The sequence below is a fragment of the Corvus hawaiiensis genome, chromosome 14, assembly GCF_020740725.1.
Source record: "Corvus hawaiiensis isolate bCorHaw1 chromosome 14, bCorHaw1.pri.cur, whole genome shotgun sequence".
Classification (NCBI taxonomy): Eukaryota; Metazoa; Chordata; class Aves; order Passeriformes; family Corvidae; genus Corvus; species Corvus hawaiiensis.
This window is the reverse complement of record NC_063226.1, coordinates 111,353-128,546: the sequence shown is the minus strand read 5'-3', so window position 1 is coordinate 128,546 and position 17,194 is coordinate 111,353. Positions and strand designations below refer to the sequence as shown.

General features: G+C 42.8%; 1 protein-coding gene across 6 annotated transcripts; it reads right to left on the bottom strand.

Moving 5' to 3' along the window:
- Positions 1-6,997: 6,997 nt before the first annotated feature.
- VGLL1 (vestigial like family member 1) lies at positions 6,998-17,128 on the bottom strand. Of its 6 annotated transcripts, none has more exons than XM_048318598.1 (6): positions 15,711-17,128; positions 13,097-14,021; positions 12,269-12,498; positions 11,256-11,675; positions 9,123-9,182; positions 6,998-8,840 (listed from the first exon to the last, which is right to left on the bottom strand). In XM_048318598.1, exons 3-6 carry the CDS (start codon positions 12,477-12,479, stop codon positions 8,620-8,622), a joined length of 912 nt encoding a protein of 303 aa, XP_048174555.1. In that variant the 5' UTR covers positions 12,480-12,498; positions 13,097-14,021; positions 15,711-17,128; the 3' UTR covers positions 6,998-8,619. The 6 variants fall into 6 exon arrangements, with proteins under 6 accessions (XP_048174555.1, XP_048174553.1, XP_048174557.1 ...); XM_048318596.1 differs by having other exon boundaries at positions 12,659-13,160; XM_048318600.1 differs by having other exon boundaries at positions 6,998-8,483; positions 12,659-13,160.
- Between the last annotated feature and the right edge of the window lie 66 nt (positions 17,129-17,194).

Here is a 17,194-nt window from a genome sequence, read left to right as displayed (position 1 = left end):
TGGGAGCACCACAGTTTGGTCACACACTGCAACAGAAACAGTTCTTTCTCCTTGCTTCACCTTGTCTGATTCTTGCCAAGCTGCTCTATAGCTTCCACTTCCTTAGCCTTGAGAATTCACTGGTTTTACTGATGCAGTGCAGTAATGTGGCACTTTTCCAAGCTAAACCTGATGGAAAGTTTGCTTCCCACACTGCACTGTTTGACAGCAGCTCTGGGACATAGCATGGCTCCCTAGGAAGCAGTGGTAGCTGTCAGAGCCTGGACCTTAGGAAGAAGATCTGGCTTGCCAGCAGTCTGTTACTGTCACCTTTTGAGGACTAAGGCATATGCAAAGCACTGTGCCTGGAGCAGGCATGAACTTTGCATTATCCCTCTTCCACTGGGCAATGCAGGCGGCTTTACCAAGTATCTTTCTCTTTTATCAAAAGGCAAAAAGGTAGTATTTGTGTTCCTTGCCCTAAACCATTACTTATTCTTGGGCCTTTTGCTGTTTATACAGCCAATATACTGTTCAAAGACTGCAGCAGTAGCAGAGTGTGACGAATGTCAAAGTCCTTGTGTTTACTGAGCATGTTTGTAATCTGAACATCTCCAGATGAGCCTTGTACTGATGGAGCCTCTTGTAATTACCATGCCAGCATCATGACGTGGCATCTGTCACCCAGGAGCTGCACCATGTATCTCTCACAAGCCCCAGCAGCACCATGAGTGCACTCACAAACCAGAGGCAAACTTCATGGCACATGTGCAAATACATTGCACACCTTCAGGCACACAGAGTGATAATTGCCAGGTGCTGGAATGTGCAGAAGCAGCCAGACATTTGGATTTGCTGTTTTGACTGTTCTCACTCTCCTTGCATTGTAGTGGTGGAAGTAACACAAACCAGGAAATAAAGAGAAAAACCCTGGAAAGCAAAGAGAGATGCAGTATTTGTTTGATCCAATGACACAGGAGACTATTGCACATGTGTGAAGACCTGTTGCAAAAAAATACATATATAACAGGGTGAGATCAAGCAACCTTCCTGACTGAGCCATACTGACACAGCTAGACTTCCCAAGTTAAGAGGAGATGCTCATCCTCTGACCCTGCCACCCACACACCAGCAGCACCCAAGCACAACATAGAAGCCCAGCAACCCCTGGAGCATCACTGCAGAATGAACGATCACATCATAATCACTAATACTATTATTTTTCCAAAGAGATCAGCTAGGAATACATTAAATTTTTTGAAGAGAGATTTAGGGAGATCCAAGCTCAGAAAACAAACAAAAAAATAGTGGATCACATTTGTCCCCGGATATTCAGTTACACTGAGCATTCAGGAAAAATGTAAGACCAGACTAATTTCCTCCATGGACAGAAACAGTATCTTCTTTCATGCCATAAAGACTATAGGCTCTCAGTATTTTTCCTGTATGCTAGATGAATGAAATAGAGCTACTTGATTTTAGAGCCACCAAGGAATTAGACTGAAGTGATTGAAGCCATTGCTTCTGAAGGGTTCTTAGAGAAGTCCAGAAACAAACCAGATCTAAATGCAGGCTTGCAAGAAGGGCTCTTAGTTTCACATCCAACCACATTTAATCATGAAAACCCAAAAACTGGTTATTACCTGAATAATTTATCCAAACCTACTTCTGAATAATCATAAATAATCAAAGTAGCTGTCAGCCGAGACAGCCTCAAGAACATGCATCAAGAGCCAACGTAACAGCTTAAAAAATCCTGCAAATGCTTAGAATGATTTGACTCATTTAATTGCTTAAATGAAGCCAAAATCCAATTTAATGACACCCTTGTAGACAAAGAATATGTCACAAATAATGCATCAACAGAAATACATGTTTAACACAAAGAAGTAAAACTGGTTTTGCAGCAGATGCTCATTTACATATGTATCGATTTAATTGCAGATTTCTCTTCCTCCTTTCAGGATTGCTTAAAAAGATGAACACAATCCCAGAACTGCACAAACTGAGCCAGAGAGACTAGAGACACTAATTTCTTCCTTTGGTCGTGCCTACAGACATGTGCAACATTCCTGCTCTTATTGACATAAACAAACTCAGAGGCATGGGAAGGACTGCCACAGCTGCAGCTCCTGATGTTCCTCTGCATCTGAGGGAGCCTGTGTCTGCCTTCATAAGCATAACAGGCAGAATCAGGCCAGGAAATCCTGGGCTTTTCAGTCTGCATTAAAGCAGGTTTCTGTGCCTGCTGCAGCTGTGTGTATTAGAGACCAGGGCGTGGATTTGCACAGGGGTATAAACCTGGCTCTGGGTTCTCGTGCTCCCCAGTTGCAAAACCACAGAAAGCATTTTTCCCAGGCAAGGAGGAGCAATAGAGAAGGCTCTTATTTTCCTGAAACCCCTCCCTTCCCAAGCTTCTTCATAGAGACAGGCAGCCGTTCTCATTAGTCACTGTTACACAGTTGTTTTGTGCCCTGCAGCCTGTCAGTGTGGGAAAACCGCCTGGAATCAGAGCAGCCTGGCAGTCTGCTGCAGCACCAGCTCTGCAGGATAATCCCAGAGCTGCTTCCCAAACTGTCATTTCTCACCAGTATTTTCAGGCTGCTTTCCTGTGAAGCAAGAAAAAAAACCCAAACCCCAAATAAACCCAATTCCTTTTTGGGATATCTCTACCCAGCCTGTGGGCAGACAACAGGTTTCTGTGCAGGCAGGGGCATCCTTCCTTGTGCCTGTGCCAGGAGAATGCTGCCCAGGATGCCTTGCAGGGATGAGGCACATCCCTGACTTTCTGTCTGCCCAGGTCTGTGAGCTCCACTGTGACTTTGCTTCCTGATCTTCCCCATTGTCCCACCATCCCACGGGTGTTCCTGTGAGACGAGCCCCACAACAGCGTGTTTTTAAGGGCAGACCTAGAAGCCTCCTCATCAGACCCAGCTCATCCTCCAGCCCTGTCCTGACTCATGCCCTGTCAGCAGCTCAGCCCCAACTTGATGGGGAAGGAGCCCCACTGACCACCTCTGTTCAATGTACCACCTTAGAGGTGTTACATGTGGATTTTATGCCTTAAATCCATCTAATAAACCAAATTCTCTGTAATAATTTTTTTGCAGGAGACAGTAGTGCAACCATGATCTTGCTCCTACATATTTGAACAAACACAGAAAAACAGTCCCAATCATCCAGGGCAGGTGTTGGGCAATCATTTCATGCTCCGTTTGCAAATGTAGAGGTCAGCAAGAGGGTGCTTAAATCCTCCATGGAGCAGAGTGGAAACAGGCCCAGCCTCTCCTGCCCCTGCTCTTTTAGTCAGAGTAAATCACCTTTGTGCTACACAGCAAATTTGGTTGTCGGGCATCCAGAAGTGGCACAGTCCTTAACTGCTGTTTTTCTAGCAAAGTCCCTTTGTCATTTGCAAGCACAATAATGCCTGACTGTTCTTTGCACACTTCCAGTCAGCAGTCATTAGTGCAACCTTGGGAAGGGGAAAAAAAGAGAGTTTTCATGCTAATCTTTTCCTAAAACGTGGCACAAATCCAGCACCAACGAACAATGTGGGGTAAGTGGAACTGTGACAGTATCACATGCCTCAAATGTCTTGGTTATGTGACAGCTTGACTAAAGCCAGGAAGTTTACCTTAAGATCTACTTAGTCTACCTTAGAAAAGAAAAACCAAACAACTTTATGCATTAAAAAGTCCAGCTGGAGAACTTTCCTTATTGCCCATCATTTTTAATTGGCTGATGTGTTTTTCTCCTGGAGGGGGTTGAGCACAGTACCCAGACTACACACATTGTACCTTGGCTGGGGAGCAGCATATGGCAACTTCTCTTATATATCATTTATCCAGCACATGCTTGAGACTTGATGATATTTGGGCATTTCACATGAAGCCCCTGGAGTGTGGGTGCATCTCCACTACTCTCCAGGCACAGGATGACAGTACCCAACAGACAGCTGGTGCAGGATTATTTTAGGCTGTATTCAGTCACCAGCGATGCCCGACGGGTGTTCAGTACATTCAGTTTCCTTCCATCCACTCAATTTGTTTTTCTGTTTGGCAGAGGGATCTATCTAAAGTGACATCGCGCTCTGGGAAAACACAGTATTGGGAGCTAATTGAGTGCTTTATAATTCTGAGTTTAGAAACTTTTTATTTTTGTGGGGGAAAGAGCTGTTATTTTATCCCTATCTCAGGTAGAAAGGTCATAATCAGGAGCTGTAATACTGCTGTATTCCAGAATGAAATGCTGTTTGATAGTAGTTTTATAAGCCTGCGCCGATTCCAGCATTAGCCTTTTGGAGAAAGAGAGGTGGGGAAAACACAAATGTCCCTGCTCAGACACAAATCCAGAGCTTGCAAATCCCAGGTTGGGGCAATGGAATGAGATGGGGGTACAGAGGTGAGGATGAAGGTCACGGACGCAGCCACCTTTCTGAGGGCTTTGCTGCACCCAACTTAACCCCCACCTAGAAACCAGGCTTGGGGAGAGCACGAATCACAGCAGTGAATTCCTGGCACTAGGCTCAGCCAGGTTCATGGTGGCTCACAGGGGACCCTGGGCACTCCTGCTGAACCCTGGTCCTGCGGAACACCGCATCTGAGTTGGCTCACATTGGCTCAGCCAGCTCCATTACAGCTCCAGTCACCTGAAAACATCCTCTGTGCTGTTCTGGAGAGCCCAGCTGCTGCCTGCCCACCTCTCAGCTACCCTTGCACCTCCTCAGTAAATTGTGATCTGTAGGATGTGACCTACAGCGGCTGCTTGTGCAGCAATATTGTCAGAGCAGTAACCCTCTGACATGGCCCATGATACTGAAACCCCTCCCAGATACTAAGGCACCAAAACCAGCAGTTTGCACCAGTTTTCTGCTGAAATCCTCCAAGTGTAATGATATATGCTAGCTCAGAGGAGTACCAAACTCTCAGTGGGTCAGCAGCTAAGTGGAATAGAGCCCTGAGCCCAAAACATGCAGTGTTTTAAACCAGACACTGCATGAAAACAACACAGAACAAAGTGTCGCAACACTTCTTCCCTGGACCAGGATTGCTGTGCTTGGTACAGCCTGCCAGAAAAGAGAACTAAAACCCACAAGCTGGTTGAAAATTCCAGTGATGACTGAGTGTTTACCAAAGGCTACAACATGCCACATGGGTACATGAGGTGTCCCTTGCTCACCTGGGAGGGGACAAATTAATTGACACCCAAACAAAAATGAAAGCAAATGAAAACTTGTGTTCCCTTCTTTGAAAGGGATGAACATTGCTGCCTTTTTTATATATAAAACACTTTAGGTTTTTCTTTCATAGCAAAAGAATCTCTCTTGTTTGTCACTGCAGTCTGGGACTATTTTTAACTCTAATGAGTGACTAAAGCAGGGTGGAGTAGCTAAACCAGCTCGCTGCTCCCAGCCACCCACAAGGTTTATCTGACCCTCAGAGGAAGACCTGGACCAGGGCCAGCTCATGTGAGGAGTCAGAGTTTGCAAGACGCCTGCAAAGTGTCTGTGTCCTGGGTCACACATGGTGGAAAAAATGCACACCAGTTCGTTCCTGCAGCTGAGTGAAAAAAGGCCCAGACTCCACACAGGGCAGGCATGTCCAATGCTTGACATAAATCTCTGAGACTAATGCGTCTCAGAGATGCATTAATCTCCGACCAGAGCTCATAGAGCATGGAGTTGGCATCGCATCTGCCCATCAGAAAAAGACAGGACAAAAGCCATCTGTGCAAACAAGTTATTCCTGGACTAGAGGACACCCAATCAAAGCCAAGTAGTGGTTTCTCACAGGGTTAGTAAATTAATAGAAAATCATGAAATCATTACGGTTGGAAAGATCCCCCAGAGCATCAAGTCCAATCATTAACCCAGCATCACTGTGTTTCACCATTAAACCACATCCCCAAGAGCCACATCCACACACTTTTTGAACACTTCCAGGGATGTAACACCTGGCCCCTTTCTATCCTTCAGAATGGTCACTGCAGAGGCCCATTAGCATTCAGGGAGTCAGAAGCTGTTGAAAATGGAACATCCAGTATCCCTTCTCCCATCACCTCCAGGACTGCTGCATTCAGAGGAGGGATGGAAAAATAACTGTGGGAAGTACCAGATGGCAGCTGCTGGATGCAGTGTCCCAGCTGCCAAGTCCTTCCCAGGAAGGAGAGTACACACTGAATGGGAATGAAGACACAGTCACTGGAACATGACGACAGCAGGACAGCACAGGAACACAGCAACAGCCTGGGCTGGAGAGCAAGAAACACTCCACTCTGGACAAACAATATTTTAGAGGAGCATATATGTGTATCTATATTGTTTTAATCCATACACATATAAATAAAAGCCTATCTGATGTAGAGAACTTCCGTGAAATGTTCAAAACTCTATTATACTAAAACATTAGAGGCAAATTGGAGCAATGGGTTAACTATGGTTATTGCAGAAGAGCAGTGAGACGCCATAAATGCAGGCACACTCTGGTGCATAGTGCTGTGGTGGTGTAAGACAAAATGCCAAAGTAGCAGAGCCTCTGTGCCGCAGCTTTATATTCCATCCTCATTCCTCTAAAAGCCAGGGAAGAGAGCAAGTATCTGTGTGCCTGGTGTGGAGCCTGCACTGCCAAGGGGTCCAGGGACCTTTGGGCTACTTGGACACTTGCTCCCTTTCTCCAGGTCTGCCAGACAGCTGGACACTGAGGACACAAACCTTGCAGCAACGGCTCACAGCGTTACCCTGTCAAGGCAGATGCCTCATGTTCTTGCAATAAGGGACAGGCATTTAAAAAATTGTTTTTTCCCCCCACACTGTCCAAACCCACTTGGCTGATTCACCAGCACCAAGGACTCTATAAGCCGTCTTGAATATTTCCCAGCTGTAACATGCCCAGAACCAAATTGTTCAAGGAAGCACTACATTTAAGAGCATTTAAATCTACTGTCTTCTCAGACCTTGCACAGAAGTTACATAAGCATTTTCCTTTGGAAGGGATAGAAGAAGAAAAAAAAAATACTTCAATATTTTGAAGCAATAGAATTATAATTTGCTAGACTTATAGCGCATGCCAGTAAGACAGATGTACAGAGCACAGCTTGGAAATCTTGGCTTTGGCCCACAGAGGAAGTCAGATTATATTACAATGTAGCCTTAAAAATCAGGGAATCAAGTGATTTGGGATAACAAAAGAAAACTACTTGGAAAAGTATTCTTAAAAGAGAAGAAAGGTATTTTTGTAGAAATATTAAAAAAGAGTGGGTGTTTTTTTCAGTGCTCATCTATAGGGAGACAGGATACTGGTATATCTTTTATTAATTTAGTTAAAACAGAATTTTAACTAAATCTTGTGATCTCAGATTGATCTAGAGCAGGTAACTTCTAGAGCAGACTAGTAAAATAAAAAAAAATATTTTTAAAATCTCAGTTTGTAAATTAGTACCTGATGTTGCTAAACTCACATTATTTATAAAATTACACAAGGTGTTACAACTGGAGCAGTGGCAGCAGAGATATCTGGTGCAACAGTCACAAACACTTACACCAGCTCAGGATTTGTTCTATAAAATCACAAGCTCTGTGATCTCAGAGGTCAAATTGCCTTACGCAACTGCATAGAGCTGTCAGAAAATGCTAATCATGCTCCATTATATTATATTAATGTATAACAAATGGAGAAGGAAAAAATAAACCCAAAGAGTTTATTTACGCCTGCAGAGAGGCTGGGAAAATAGAAGAGTCCTACCTACAGCTTTTTGCTGAATGGTATTTTAATTGTACTCAGTGAGAATCCAGGTTTCCTCTCAGAGCTACTGTGAATTCACTGCTTTCTAGAGGATGATTATACATTAGTGAGACGGCAAAACAGAGCCTTCAGGCACAGGCATATTATATAACTTCTGAAGAGTATCCCTGGGATCCCTGAAGGCAAGTACGGTTACAAATTGCTGCACTTTCAAAACATAAATAAAATAATGTGCTTTACTAGCCTGTGGTTGAAGTCTCTCGCAAGTGGTCTAAGACTATTTTAAACAATACTGAGATATCAAATCAAGCTAAGAAGCTGCAGCATTGAATTTATGCTAACTGCATCCCTGCACTTATCGGTTATCAGCTGCATTGATAAGAATTGTGCTTCATATCAGGAGATGGTAAATGAATAAACCCAGAAAGATTAAAAAGTGCAGGAATCCTTTCAAGAGGGCTACATGAAAAGCCTTAAATAGACAATATATCACCACAACAAACATACTGTCAGGTTAATACCACAAACATTAGAAATTATTTACTGTATAGAAAAGGATTATTTTGTCATTCCCCAAACAGTAAATAGTACATGTATTCTTCCAGCTGAGAGAAAAACACAGGATAGATAGCTGCAGTTCATTTCATCTTGATTCACAGTTGCAAATAATAAAAGTCCACAGAAATAACTTTCTCTTTCCCACCAAAGTAGAAACATTCAGTTGCTAGAAGTACAAATCTCGTCTTCTGTCATGAATCTGAATACCTGAAAGATACAGCAGCATCAGGACAGTCAAACAGCAAGCACAGTCCTCACAATCTCTTAAGATGTCACGCAAACAAAATTGCACCTTTGGGTCTGGTGCAAAAGAGCCCTTACTAGAATAACCAGAATGACCCATTCAAAGTATCCGCAAAACACTGCGCATCAAAGAACCGACATGGGGTATGACCACTCTCAAGAGACCAATAAAAATATGGAAGCCTGAATGCTTTGGGAATAATTTCTTAGAACAACTCACCCAGCAGTATGGTGGGTTTGTTGGTGCAAACTGCAGCGGTGTTACCACATGAGTGCTTGAGGTACAATGCAAGGGCTGTTCTATCTTTCTGGGATCTGAAACTTGGACAGTGAGGGCAAAACACGCTTTGTGAAATGGCAGCCTGATGGTATAAGCACAGAAACTAAGGTAGACGGGGTTAAAAAAAAAAAATGTATCTCATTTTAATATAATGTTTTTCTTCTTCTTTGTTAATGTAGTTATGGGGGGTGGTGGTTCTATCTGGGGGAAAAACAAGCTTTTGAAATACAGTCTGGAAGCAAACAAGGAAGCATCTTTAATGCCGCATGCATAAGCAAGGCTGCTGTCTGATTTGTTCCAAACCTGCTGGTTTCTTTACTCACCTGCAGTGGCATGACTTACACTGGGATTTTCTGAGCCTTGGTAAGAGCTTGCTTTCCTCTCTTAAAAAAAAATTAAAAATACCAGCAATGAGCAGAGATTCAGCACAGAGCTAAAAGTAGACAGTAGTTACTAAAGAAACCTTGCGCTTTTGCAGCCCAGCCTGTAGCACAGGTGCTGAGGAGCTCTGTGCTGGTCTGGCACAGCAACATACACTTCCAGAAATATAAATATCAGCTGTTCTTAAACATGACACAGAGCAAGAAGTATATTTAACAGATAGAGCCAAGAAACAGGGACTCCTACAGCCAAACTAAATGCACACATCCTAGGGATTTGCCAAAGACTTCCTGTGAACATGGACCAGCCACTTCTTATTGATCCTTGTTGGGTTGTTTGATAATCACAAGGATAGTGTTACATGTGTGGTGTTTAGAGGCTCCCGAATATTCAGAAAAGCCCTGTATACATCCTGAAAGCAAAGACTTTAATTGGTAATGGCTGGGGAATACTGAGCTCTTTAATTTCCTTTTCAATTTTTTCCCTCACTCATTTTCTTCCTGAATTTTTGGGAAAAAAAGTCCACTGTTTTTAGCAGTGTTTCCCTGTTTTCAACACAAAACTAATTTCATGAAATATCTCTTTTTCTGAATGAGTCAGTTCCTGGGGCTCCCAAGTGTTGATAGGCTCACATTGCCCCCTTGGGGGAAGAGGGCACCTTACCTTGTTCTTCAATGAAATCCCAGTTCAGAGAGTGTCTTTAATTAAACTCACATTCATTAGCTACACAAAGTCTAGGGTGAGTGCCTGTGCGACACATACACAAAACCTCTGCTCATATACCATGAGCAGAAAGTTTGCATTCCAGCTGAAGATACAGACATTCTCCCTTTACCATGCACAGACACAGACAGGCATTAGACATTCTAGCAGTAATAAGTTAACAAAACACCTACAGTCAGGGTCCTCATAACAACATAGCTCCGTTGTATCCTCAAAATAGATAAACCGTAGATAAACTCCTGTTTGTATCTGCAGGCAGTCTTTAGCCCACATTCTGCCAAAGTCCTGCTGATGCAGTTTCAAAACTGGGTAACCAGGAGATATTTCACAGCTGCTTATTTTTTGAAACCTAAGCCTCAGGATTGCTTCTTCACATGCCTGATCTTTTTTGTCTAGAAGCACCAGGTAGGATGCACTGTATTTTTTCAGCAGATTCCCTAAGCAATTCCGCAACCCTTTTTCTTGGAAACCAGTGTCAAGCTGCCTGACTGGGGAACGCCCAGGAACAGCAATGCAGATGTACCCAACATGCATCAGTGCTTTGGCCAGGAAGTCTGACCCCAGAGAGCTTCTCAAAGGCAGAATTACTCACAAGGGAGCAATTTTATCCAGCAGATCTAGACACTGTGGGGATATAAATGAACTTCAGGTATCTTTCTGCTGTGTGCTGGTAGTACCTAGTATTGGGATTCCTAGTAATTGTGGATAATAAACAAGCAACGATCATCACTCTATGAATTTCATTAGCTCTGAGAAATCTGCAGGGAGCAGACACAGCCTTTGGCAGGCAGGGCAGCAGTGCCTCATGGCAGGGAGCTCTTAGCCAGGACGCAAGGCAAGGCTGGTCCACCAGCCCCTGTACCCTCATCATTCCAGCTACAGACAGACTGGGAGGGAGAAAAACCCCAGGCCATGCTGGTAAGGGCTGCAGTTTCCCATCCTGTATTCAGAACATAATTAACAGCCTGCACAGTGAGAGAGGCTGCTCAGGGATCTTTCCTGGCCACCCCTTTCTGGTCCCAATGAGGGGATGTGTGGTACACACCACACCTAATACCCATGGGTATTAGAGATTGTGATAGCACTGAATAAAGCTTATATTCACTTAAAATATCTCCCCAGTGTAAGCCAGAAGGTAAAATACTGTGTGAGTAGGCAACGCACGTTTTTTGATTAACCCATACTATACGGCTAATTGATCTCAAGTACCACAGTACATATCAGGGTTATCTACTGTAAAAGATTTCTGTGGGTTTGTCTGAAGTTGGATCCAGCTTGAGAAGCTTAGGAAGAGATGTCACTTTACATCAGATGCCATGAAAGAATAAAGTGATAGTAAGTTATTTTCTTACCTCCCCCAGGAGCTGAACTTTGACTCATATTTTGTAACCTGGCAGGTCCAGTCAAACAAGCAGAACTTGAGTGTTGCTTCATGGTGCATTCTTGCATGGATGCTAAGCATCTTTCCTGTTGCAGAAGGCCAAGAAGAGAACTGTATTTCCTGTCAGAGATCGGCTCATCAGCCACATGCAGGTCAGGGAGGGTGTGAGGATACACTGAACTGGTGACACTGGGAGTTCCAATTGGAGGGAAGGGCCATAAATCTGCAGGTTGAGCTGGACGACTCTGCAGAGATGATGGCTGGCACTGGCCTACCACACCAGCAGCAGAAAAATTCAGAGCAGAATTTGCCATGCTTGTTGCAGAAGATGACGGATATGGTCTGTAGCAATGTGAAGAGAAATTCCACTGATGGGGAGACATGCTGTCTACTTAAAAAGAGAAAAAAAGTATCTGAAGTCTCATCAATTCTTACTTTTTTTCCCAAGGCAAATTCCAGTGGACTTCTAAGGGAATGCTACCAGATGGCATATTCATTTTTACAGAAATATATAATCACTTTAGTGCTGCTTATCTTAAACATCAACCACAAATTCATAGTAAAAGCAGATTAAACTACCACCAAAGTTTCTACTAAGTATTAAATGTGTACTACACAACCACCAACTTCAGCAGGTTTTTGACAGTTGCAAGCTTGGACAAATATATTTTCGTGAAGATGATAAGTTAAGTCATAATGCACTTATTGCTTCCAGCAGTGATGGAGAAACTTGGCTGGAAAATGATGCTGGAAAACAATGACCTAGTCCTGCCAACAGGCCCGTGGGAAGCTTGGGAATCACTCCAGCAATCACAGGGATTTACCCAGGAAGTCCCAGCTACATAACCTAGGGCTTTACAAGCATGATTTTCTTGCCTTCTGTTTGCACACAATTCCAAATTTAAGCTCAATGGATCTTAAATTCCTTAATGAAAGCCAGTCACCCTCATCCAACACCAGGCTCATATATGGAAAGGAGCTCACCATTTTTCAGGACAACGGTCTCATCCTTGTGCTTTGTGCTCAGATCTTGGGGGTTCTTGGCATTGCTGAGAGCTCTAGAAAAATGTTCGTCTACCATGCTGTTAATGTCCCCTTGGAAATAGGTGAACACGACGCTCTGAGATCCCCATTCTGTTTTCACAGGCTCTTTGCTTTTACTCAGCTTTGGGGAGAGCTTCCTTGTTTCTTCCATTTTCTATGGCCAACAGTCCCTGCAAAAAAAAAAAAAAAAAAAAAAAAAAAAAAAACCCACCAAAAAACCAAAACCAAAAAAACCAGACAGGTCAAAGAGACAATATTCAACTTCAAGTGCCTAGTGAGTGGTGAGCCCAGCTTCATCCCAAAAATGGTAGGGGCCAGAAGAACACTTACTAGTAGGATTAGATTCTCTGTGTTTCTGCTTTTTCCATGCACCTCTTCTTTCCTGATTTCCTTATGAGATACTTCTAAAATGAAATACTTGGGCATAATGGGCACATCTATCCACCAGCTGTCATTTCTCACCCTGACTTTATAATTTTGGGCTAAGGACCAAGTACTGTGCAAATGTACCCTCATGATGGAATTGTGCTGGAAGAACTGAAACACTTAAAAAAATAATTCAGAGGTGGCACAATCCCTGAATGAAGTTCAGGGTGAACTTATCAAGATGTTTTGTCCAATTCTGATTTTTGTATTGCTCAAAAAACATAATGATAGAGTGAAAAAAACCCCAAAACAAATAAAACAAGACCAACAAAACCCCCAAACCTCACTATACTACATTAAAACTGAAAATAATAATTTTAGATAAGGTAAAGTCTGAAGTACCTTGACCACTGTCAGCACAGATCTCCAAAACAAAAAGACTTCTAAGAGTAATTAGTTGCTTAACCTGTTAGAAAAAGACATTCAGATTAAATTATTGGAAATTTAAATCATGGCAAATTCAAGTAAAAAAAAAACAAACACCCAAAAACCAAACAACAAAAGAAATAACCTTTTCTTGTTTGAAACAAGTTAGTAGGAACATGGTGGGTCTGCCAGCTGCTTAAAACTTTGGAGCAAGACTAAAACACACACTCTGGGTCAACCAGAACTTACAGGTTCAAGGCAGGAACTCCACTAAAATAGTTTGCAGGAAGTCAACAGAAGACTATAAGACTCCTTTTTGTTCTCTTTAAAAATCTCTGCTGCCAGATATGGTAAGAGTAAGACAAGGAATGTCACTGCTTGCCCTGGAGAAGCATTGTTTTCATGTGTTTGTACAGCTTCTGGCTGCAAGGGAGCAAGTTCCCAGCCAGAGCTCACAAGTCCTGCTCTAATCAAAATCATATTTAGCAAGGCTCAGGTTACAAATGCAGTGAAGTGCCTGCTGTTTCTATTCAATTTTCCAGTCTCATTGTCAGCTCATGACACTGCACAGCATAATTGATTTACCTTGGTAGCAAAAGGAAAGCTGTTACTTTTCAGACATCAGGGAAACCTTTAGCCAATAGCCAGTTGTACTGCACAAAACCTCATGAATCATTAGGTATGTATTTCCATCCAACTAACCCTGCAATACACAGCACTGCTTAACCTAGTTCAACACATTTATCTGACTTCTTTCCTAGTCATAAATCCCTCAGTCCTCAGAAGCTTTCCAATTAGCATTGCACTAATTTTTGTCTCAAAGGATACTCTGAAGTGCCTGTGAAGAGTGCCTTCAAATGGTTTCTCAGAATTTTCTTACACATGAAAAAAACTGTTCAGGCTGTAAAACAAGTATCCAGATATTAAGAAATATGAGGATGAAGGTTATCAAGCCATAATCTATCCCCATTTTAATGCTTAAGCCTTCACCTACAAACTTCTTGTCCATGTTTATTACTTGCTTCCATGTCTAGCTTTGCTTGTTACCTCCATCTCCCTCCATGTTCTCTGTTCATTTCTCCCTGCTTCATGGTTACTTGCTCAGCCAACCCATATCTCCTGCCACCAAGAGTTACTCCTGCCAACTCATGTCCAAACTCGAGAGGTCCTTAGTCCTTATCTCAGGATTTCTATTGCTTTGCTCCAGTTCCATCCTCCTAGATTCACCTAAACACAGCAGTGGGAATAGGACTGCAAGGCCACACTCTCAGAGTCATCTGATTCAGAAGACAGTCTTTCACAACTTTAAAACTGACCCAGCTTTCCCAGACACGGAAAACTTAAAACCAAAAAACACTTCTTCCCAATTTACAGCCACCTTCCCAAGGCCCATGAGGGGAAGCAGGAACTAGCACAACCCAGCCACCCAACTGGAAAGACTTTGAGCATGGGAAGAAACACTGGATTTTCCCAGTATTGCTTTAGAAAGCATCCTGCTGTTGAGGTTAAGGAACTTTATGGTTGCTCAGCTGGGGGCCAACACTTGCCATTGAAAATTCCAACCCAAGGAGTGAAAGCTTGGCAAAGACATGAGCAAGCAGACGGCCTGAGAAAGGACAAGGAGTCATATTGACAGCAAGAAGCAAAGCAGCTCTTCCTACTCTGCTCCAGCACTACACATCAACATACAATTTAGAAAGCATTAGCGCTGGCCTAGAGGATCACTTTTCCTGTTCTTCACTCAGTACAAGCCATTGTGTCTTTGTACCACTTTAACATGCATAACTGGCTCCTGACATTAATTCTGGGCTCCTTTAGCATAGTTTATTCATGTGCAGCAGCTTGTATGACTATGACCAATTACAACGCTGGAAAAATAATATATTTTAAACAAAAAAAGGCCCTATATCTCTTTTCCACTGTTTCCCTTAAAAACCTCTTGTGCTTTCCAACAAGTAGCCAAAAGTAGGCTGGGTATAACCTAGGTTACACCTCAGTCCTCTCAGTGATCATATGCACATAAAGATTCTAAATGTCCCAGGAGACAGGACCTAAATTTGGAGCACTGTAGTCTTCTTTACCTGAACTTCCCATTATTCCATCATCCAGCACAAAGTCTGCAAAAGGCAGAAATCCTTCCAACTTGTGTCTGCCACAAACCATTGTCAAAATAGAGTAGAAGTGGAGCTCAGGATGAAATGGACCCAGCTCATATCACACTACTCTCAGAATGGGTTAATAGTGGCAAAATAGTGCAAATATTTGTCCAAGTTATTTCTCCCTCAGGTGGACAAGGACCCATGGTCAACACAGGCTTAAGAGTGGTGGCTGTTGACAGCTCACCACAAGAGCTAATACTTTACAATGTTTTTCACATTCCCCACCCTTGCCAGCAGTATTGATTTCCCATCACTGGAGCATCTGACAGGGAACTCTTCATTCTGGATTTCATGTAGCTCAAACCAGTGTAAAAACAAAAAAAATTCCCACCTCCCTAGTATTAAGCCACAATTTAACAAGCAGGCATTCCCTCTCATCAAGTTATTCCTCAAATAAGGGAACATTTGAAGAAGTTGGTGAGTTCTCCTACCTTAACTCACTGTCAGCAGCGGTGTCACACCAGTCAGATTTTCCAGATGTGGGACACTCATGTTGTGTCCAGCAGGTCGGGATTCTTTCTGGGCCCGGCCAGCTCTGAGTGCACTGCAGTGACTGCAGCAGAAGACAAGCCACATTCATGAACTCCCCACACTTTCTAGCCTCTAGCTGCGCAGAACGAGGCGTTTCCTTCAGCCTATCTGCTAAGAATGCATGAAATGCACTCCAACAAGTCAACCAGGTTAGGAGGTTTCAGGAATGAGGAAAATAGGACTGTAAGTAGGTTTAGGTTTGTTTGGCTTTTTTTTTTTATGACAATGTGTACACAATAAAGAAGACAGTGTGGACTTCGGAAAAGTTTGGAGTAAGATGATAAACAAGTTATGGCAGAGAACCAAACTTGGCCAGGATGATAAAGGACTTTTCCTATGCCATGTTACAGAATATTTACTATTAAGTTGGTAACTACAAACACCTGTGAGAAAAAGATGACCTGTTTCCAACCCAGATAAACTGGATAACCAATTTTCTCTCTTTTCTTTGCTGGATCTGTTTTAATAACCACAGGAAAAAAAAAATTCTTGTTCTGTAAGGGCTGTAGCAGGAAAGAGTTTGCATTATGTCTTTTATAAAGTACCTTAGGAGTTTTTTTACTCACCCAGAAAGCTGGAGAGCACAATCCAATTCCCTCTGCCTAAATACATATGAATCCACCCTCTACCCTTCCCAGAACAACTTAACTACCAGGCTGGGAGAGTTCTCGTGACGGTGCTTAGTCTTTTATTGACACACTGTTTGCATAAACACATTTTCATTGTGAGACAGACTGGATTTCAGTCCACCAGCAGGGCAAGTGCCCTCAACATCTCCATGGCTCTTTCTCTGACCCCCTTTTCAAAACTGTCTCACATGGCAGACATTTCCTCTGCTAAAGCTTTTCAAGACCTTATTTGAGATCTTCCTCTCATGCTGGCAGTTAAAGCTCTCCTCAGGTTAAGATGGCACCAGTTTAAAGCTCCTAGAAAATACTACAGGGTAAAATGGGATTATAATCCCTATTCTTCAGTACAGGAATTGAATGACTGATTTCCAGTGCTTTTGAAGTATTCAAACTGTCAAAGCTTTGACGAAAAAAAAATTTGAAAATACTTTGATACTAAAAATTAAAATTGTCCTTATTAATTACTTGTACTTACTAAAAACATCTTCACAACCTCAATTTTAACTACAGTGTCTGCAGTGGTCCCTCCTGCTCCTTTTCTCTCCATGCAGGTCCACTAACACCCAAGCCAGGAAGAAGGCTGAGACCAAACCCATAAACAGGAAACAAATACCATATCCCACTTACAGTTCCAGCAGTGTCTCTATTGGGTCCAGCTGGAAGCTCTGGCATGTTAACACATGTGCTTTATAAACTGAAGCCCCTGTGCACCAAATGTTATGGTATCTTTTACTGAGGAAAAAAAGACAAATACA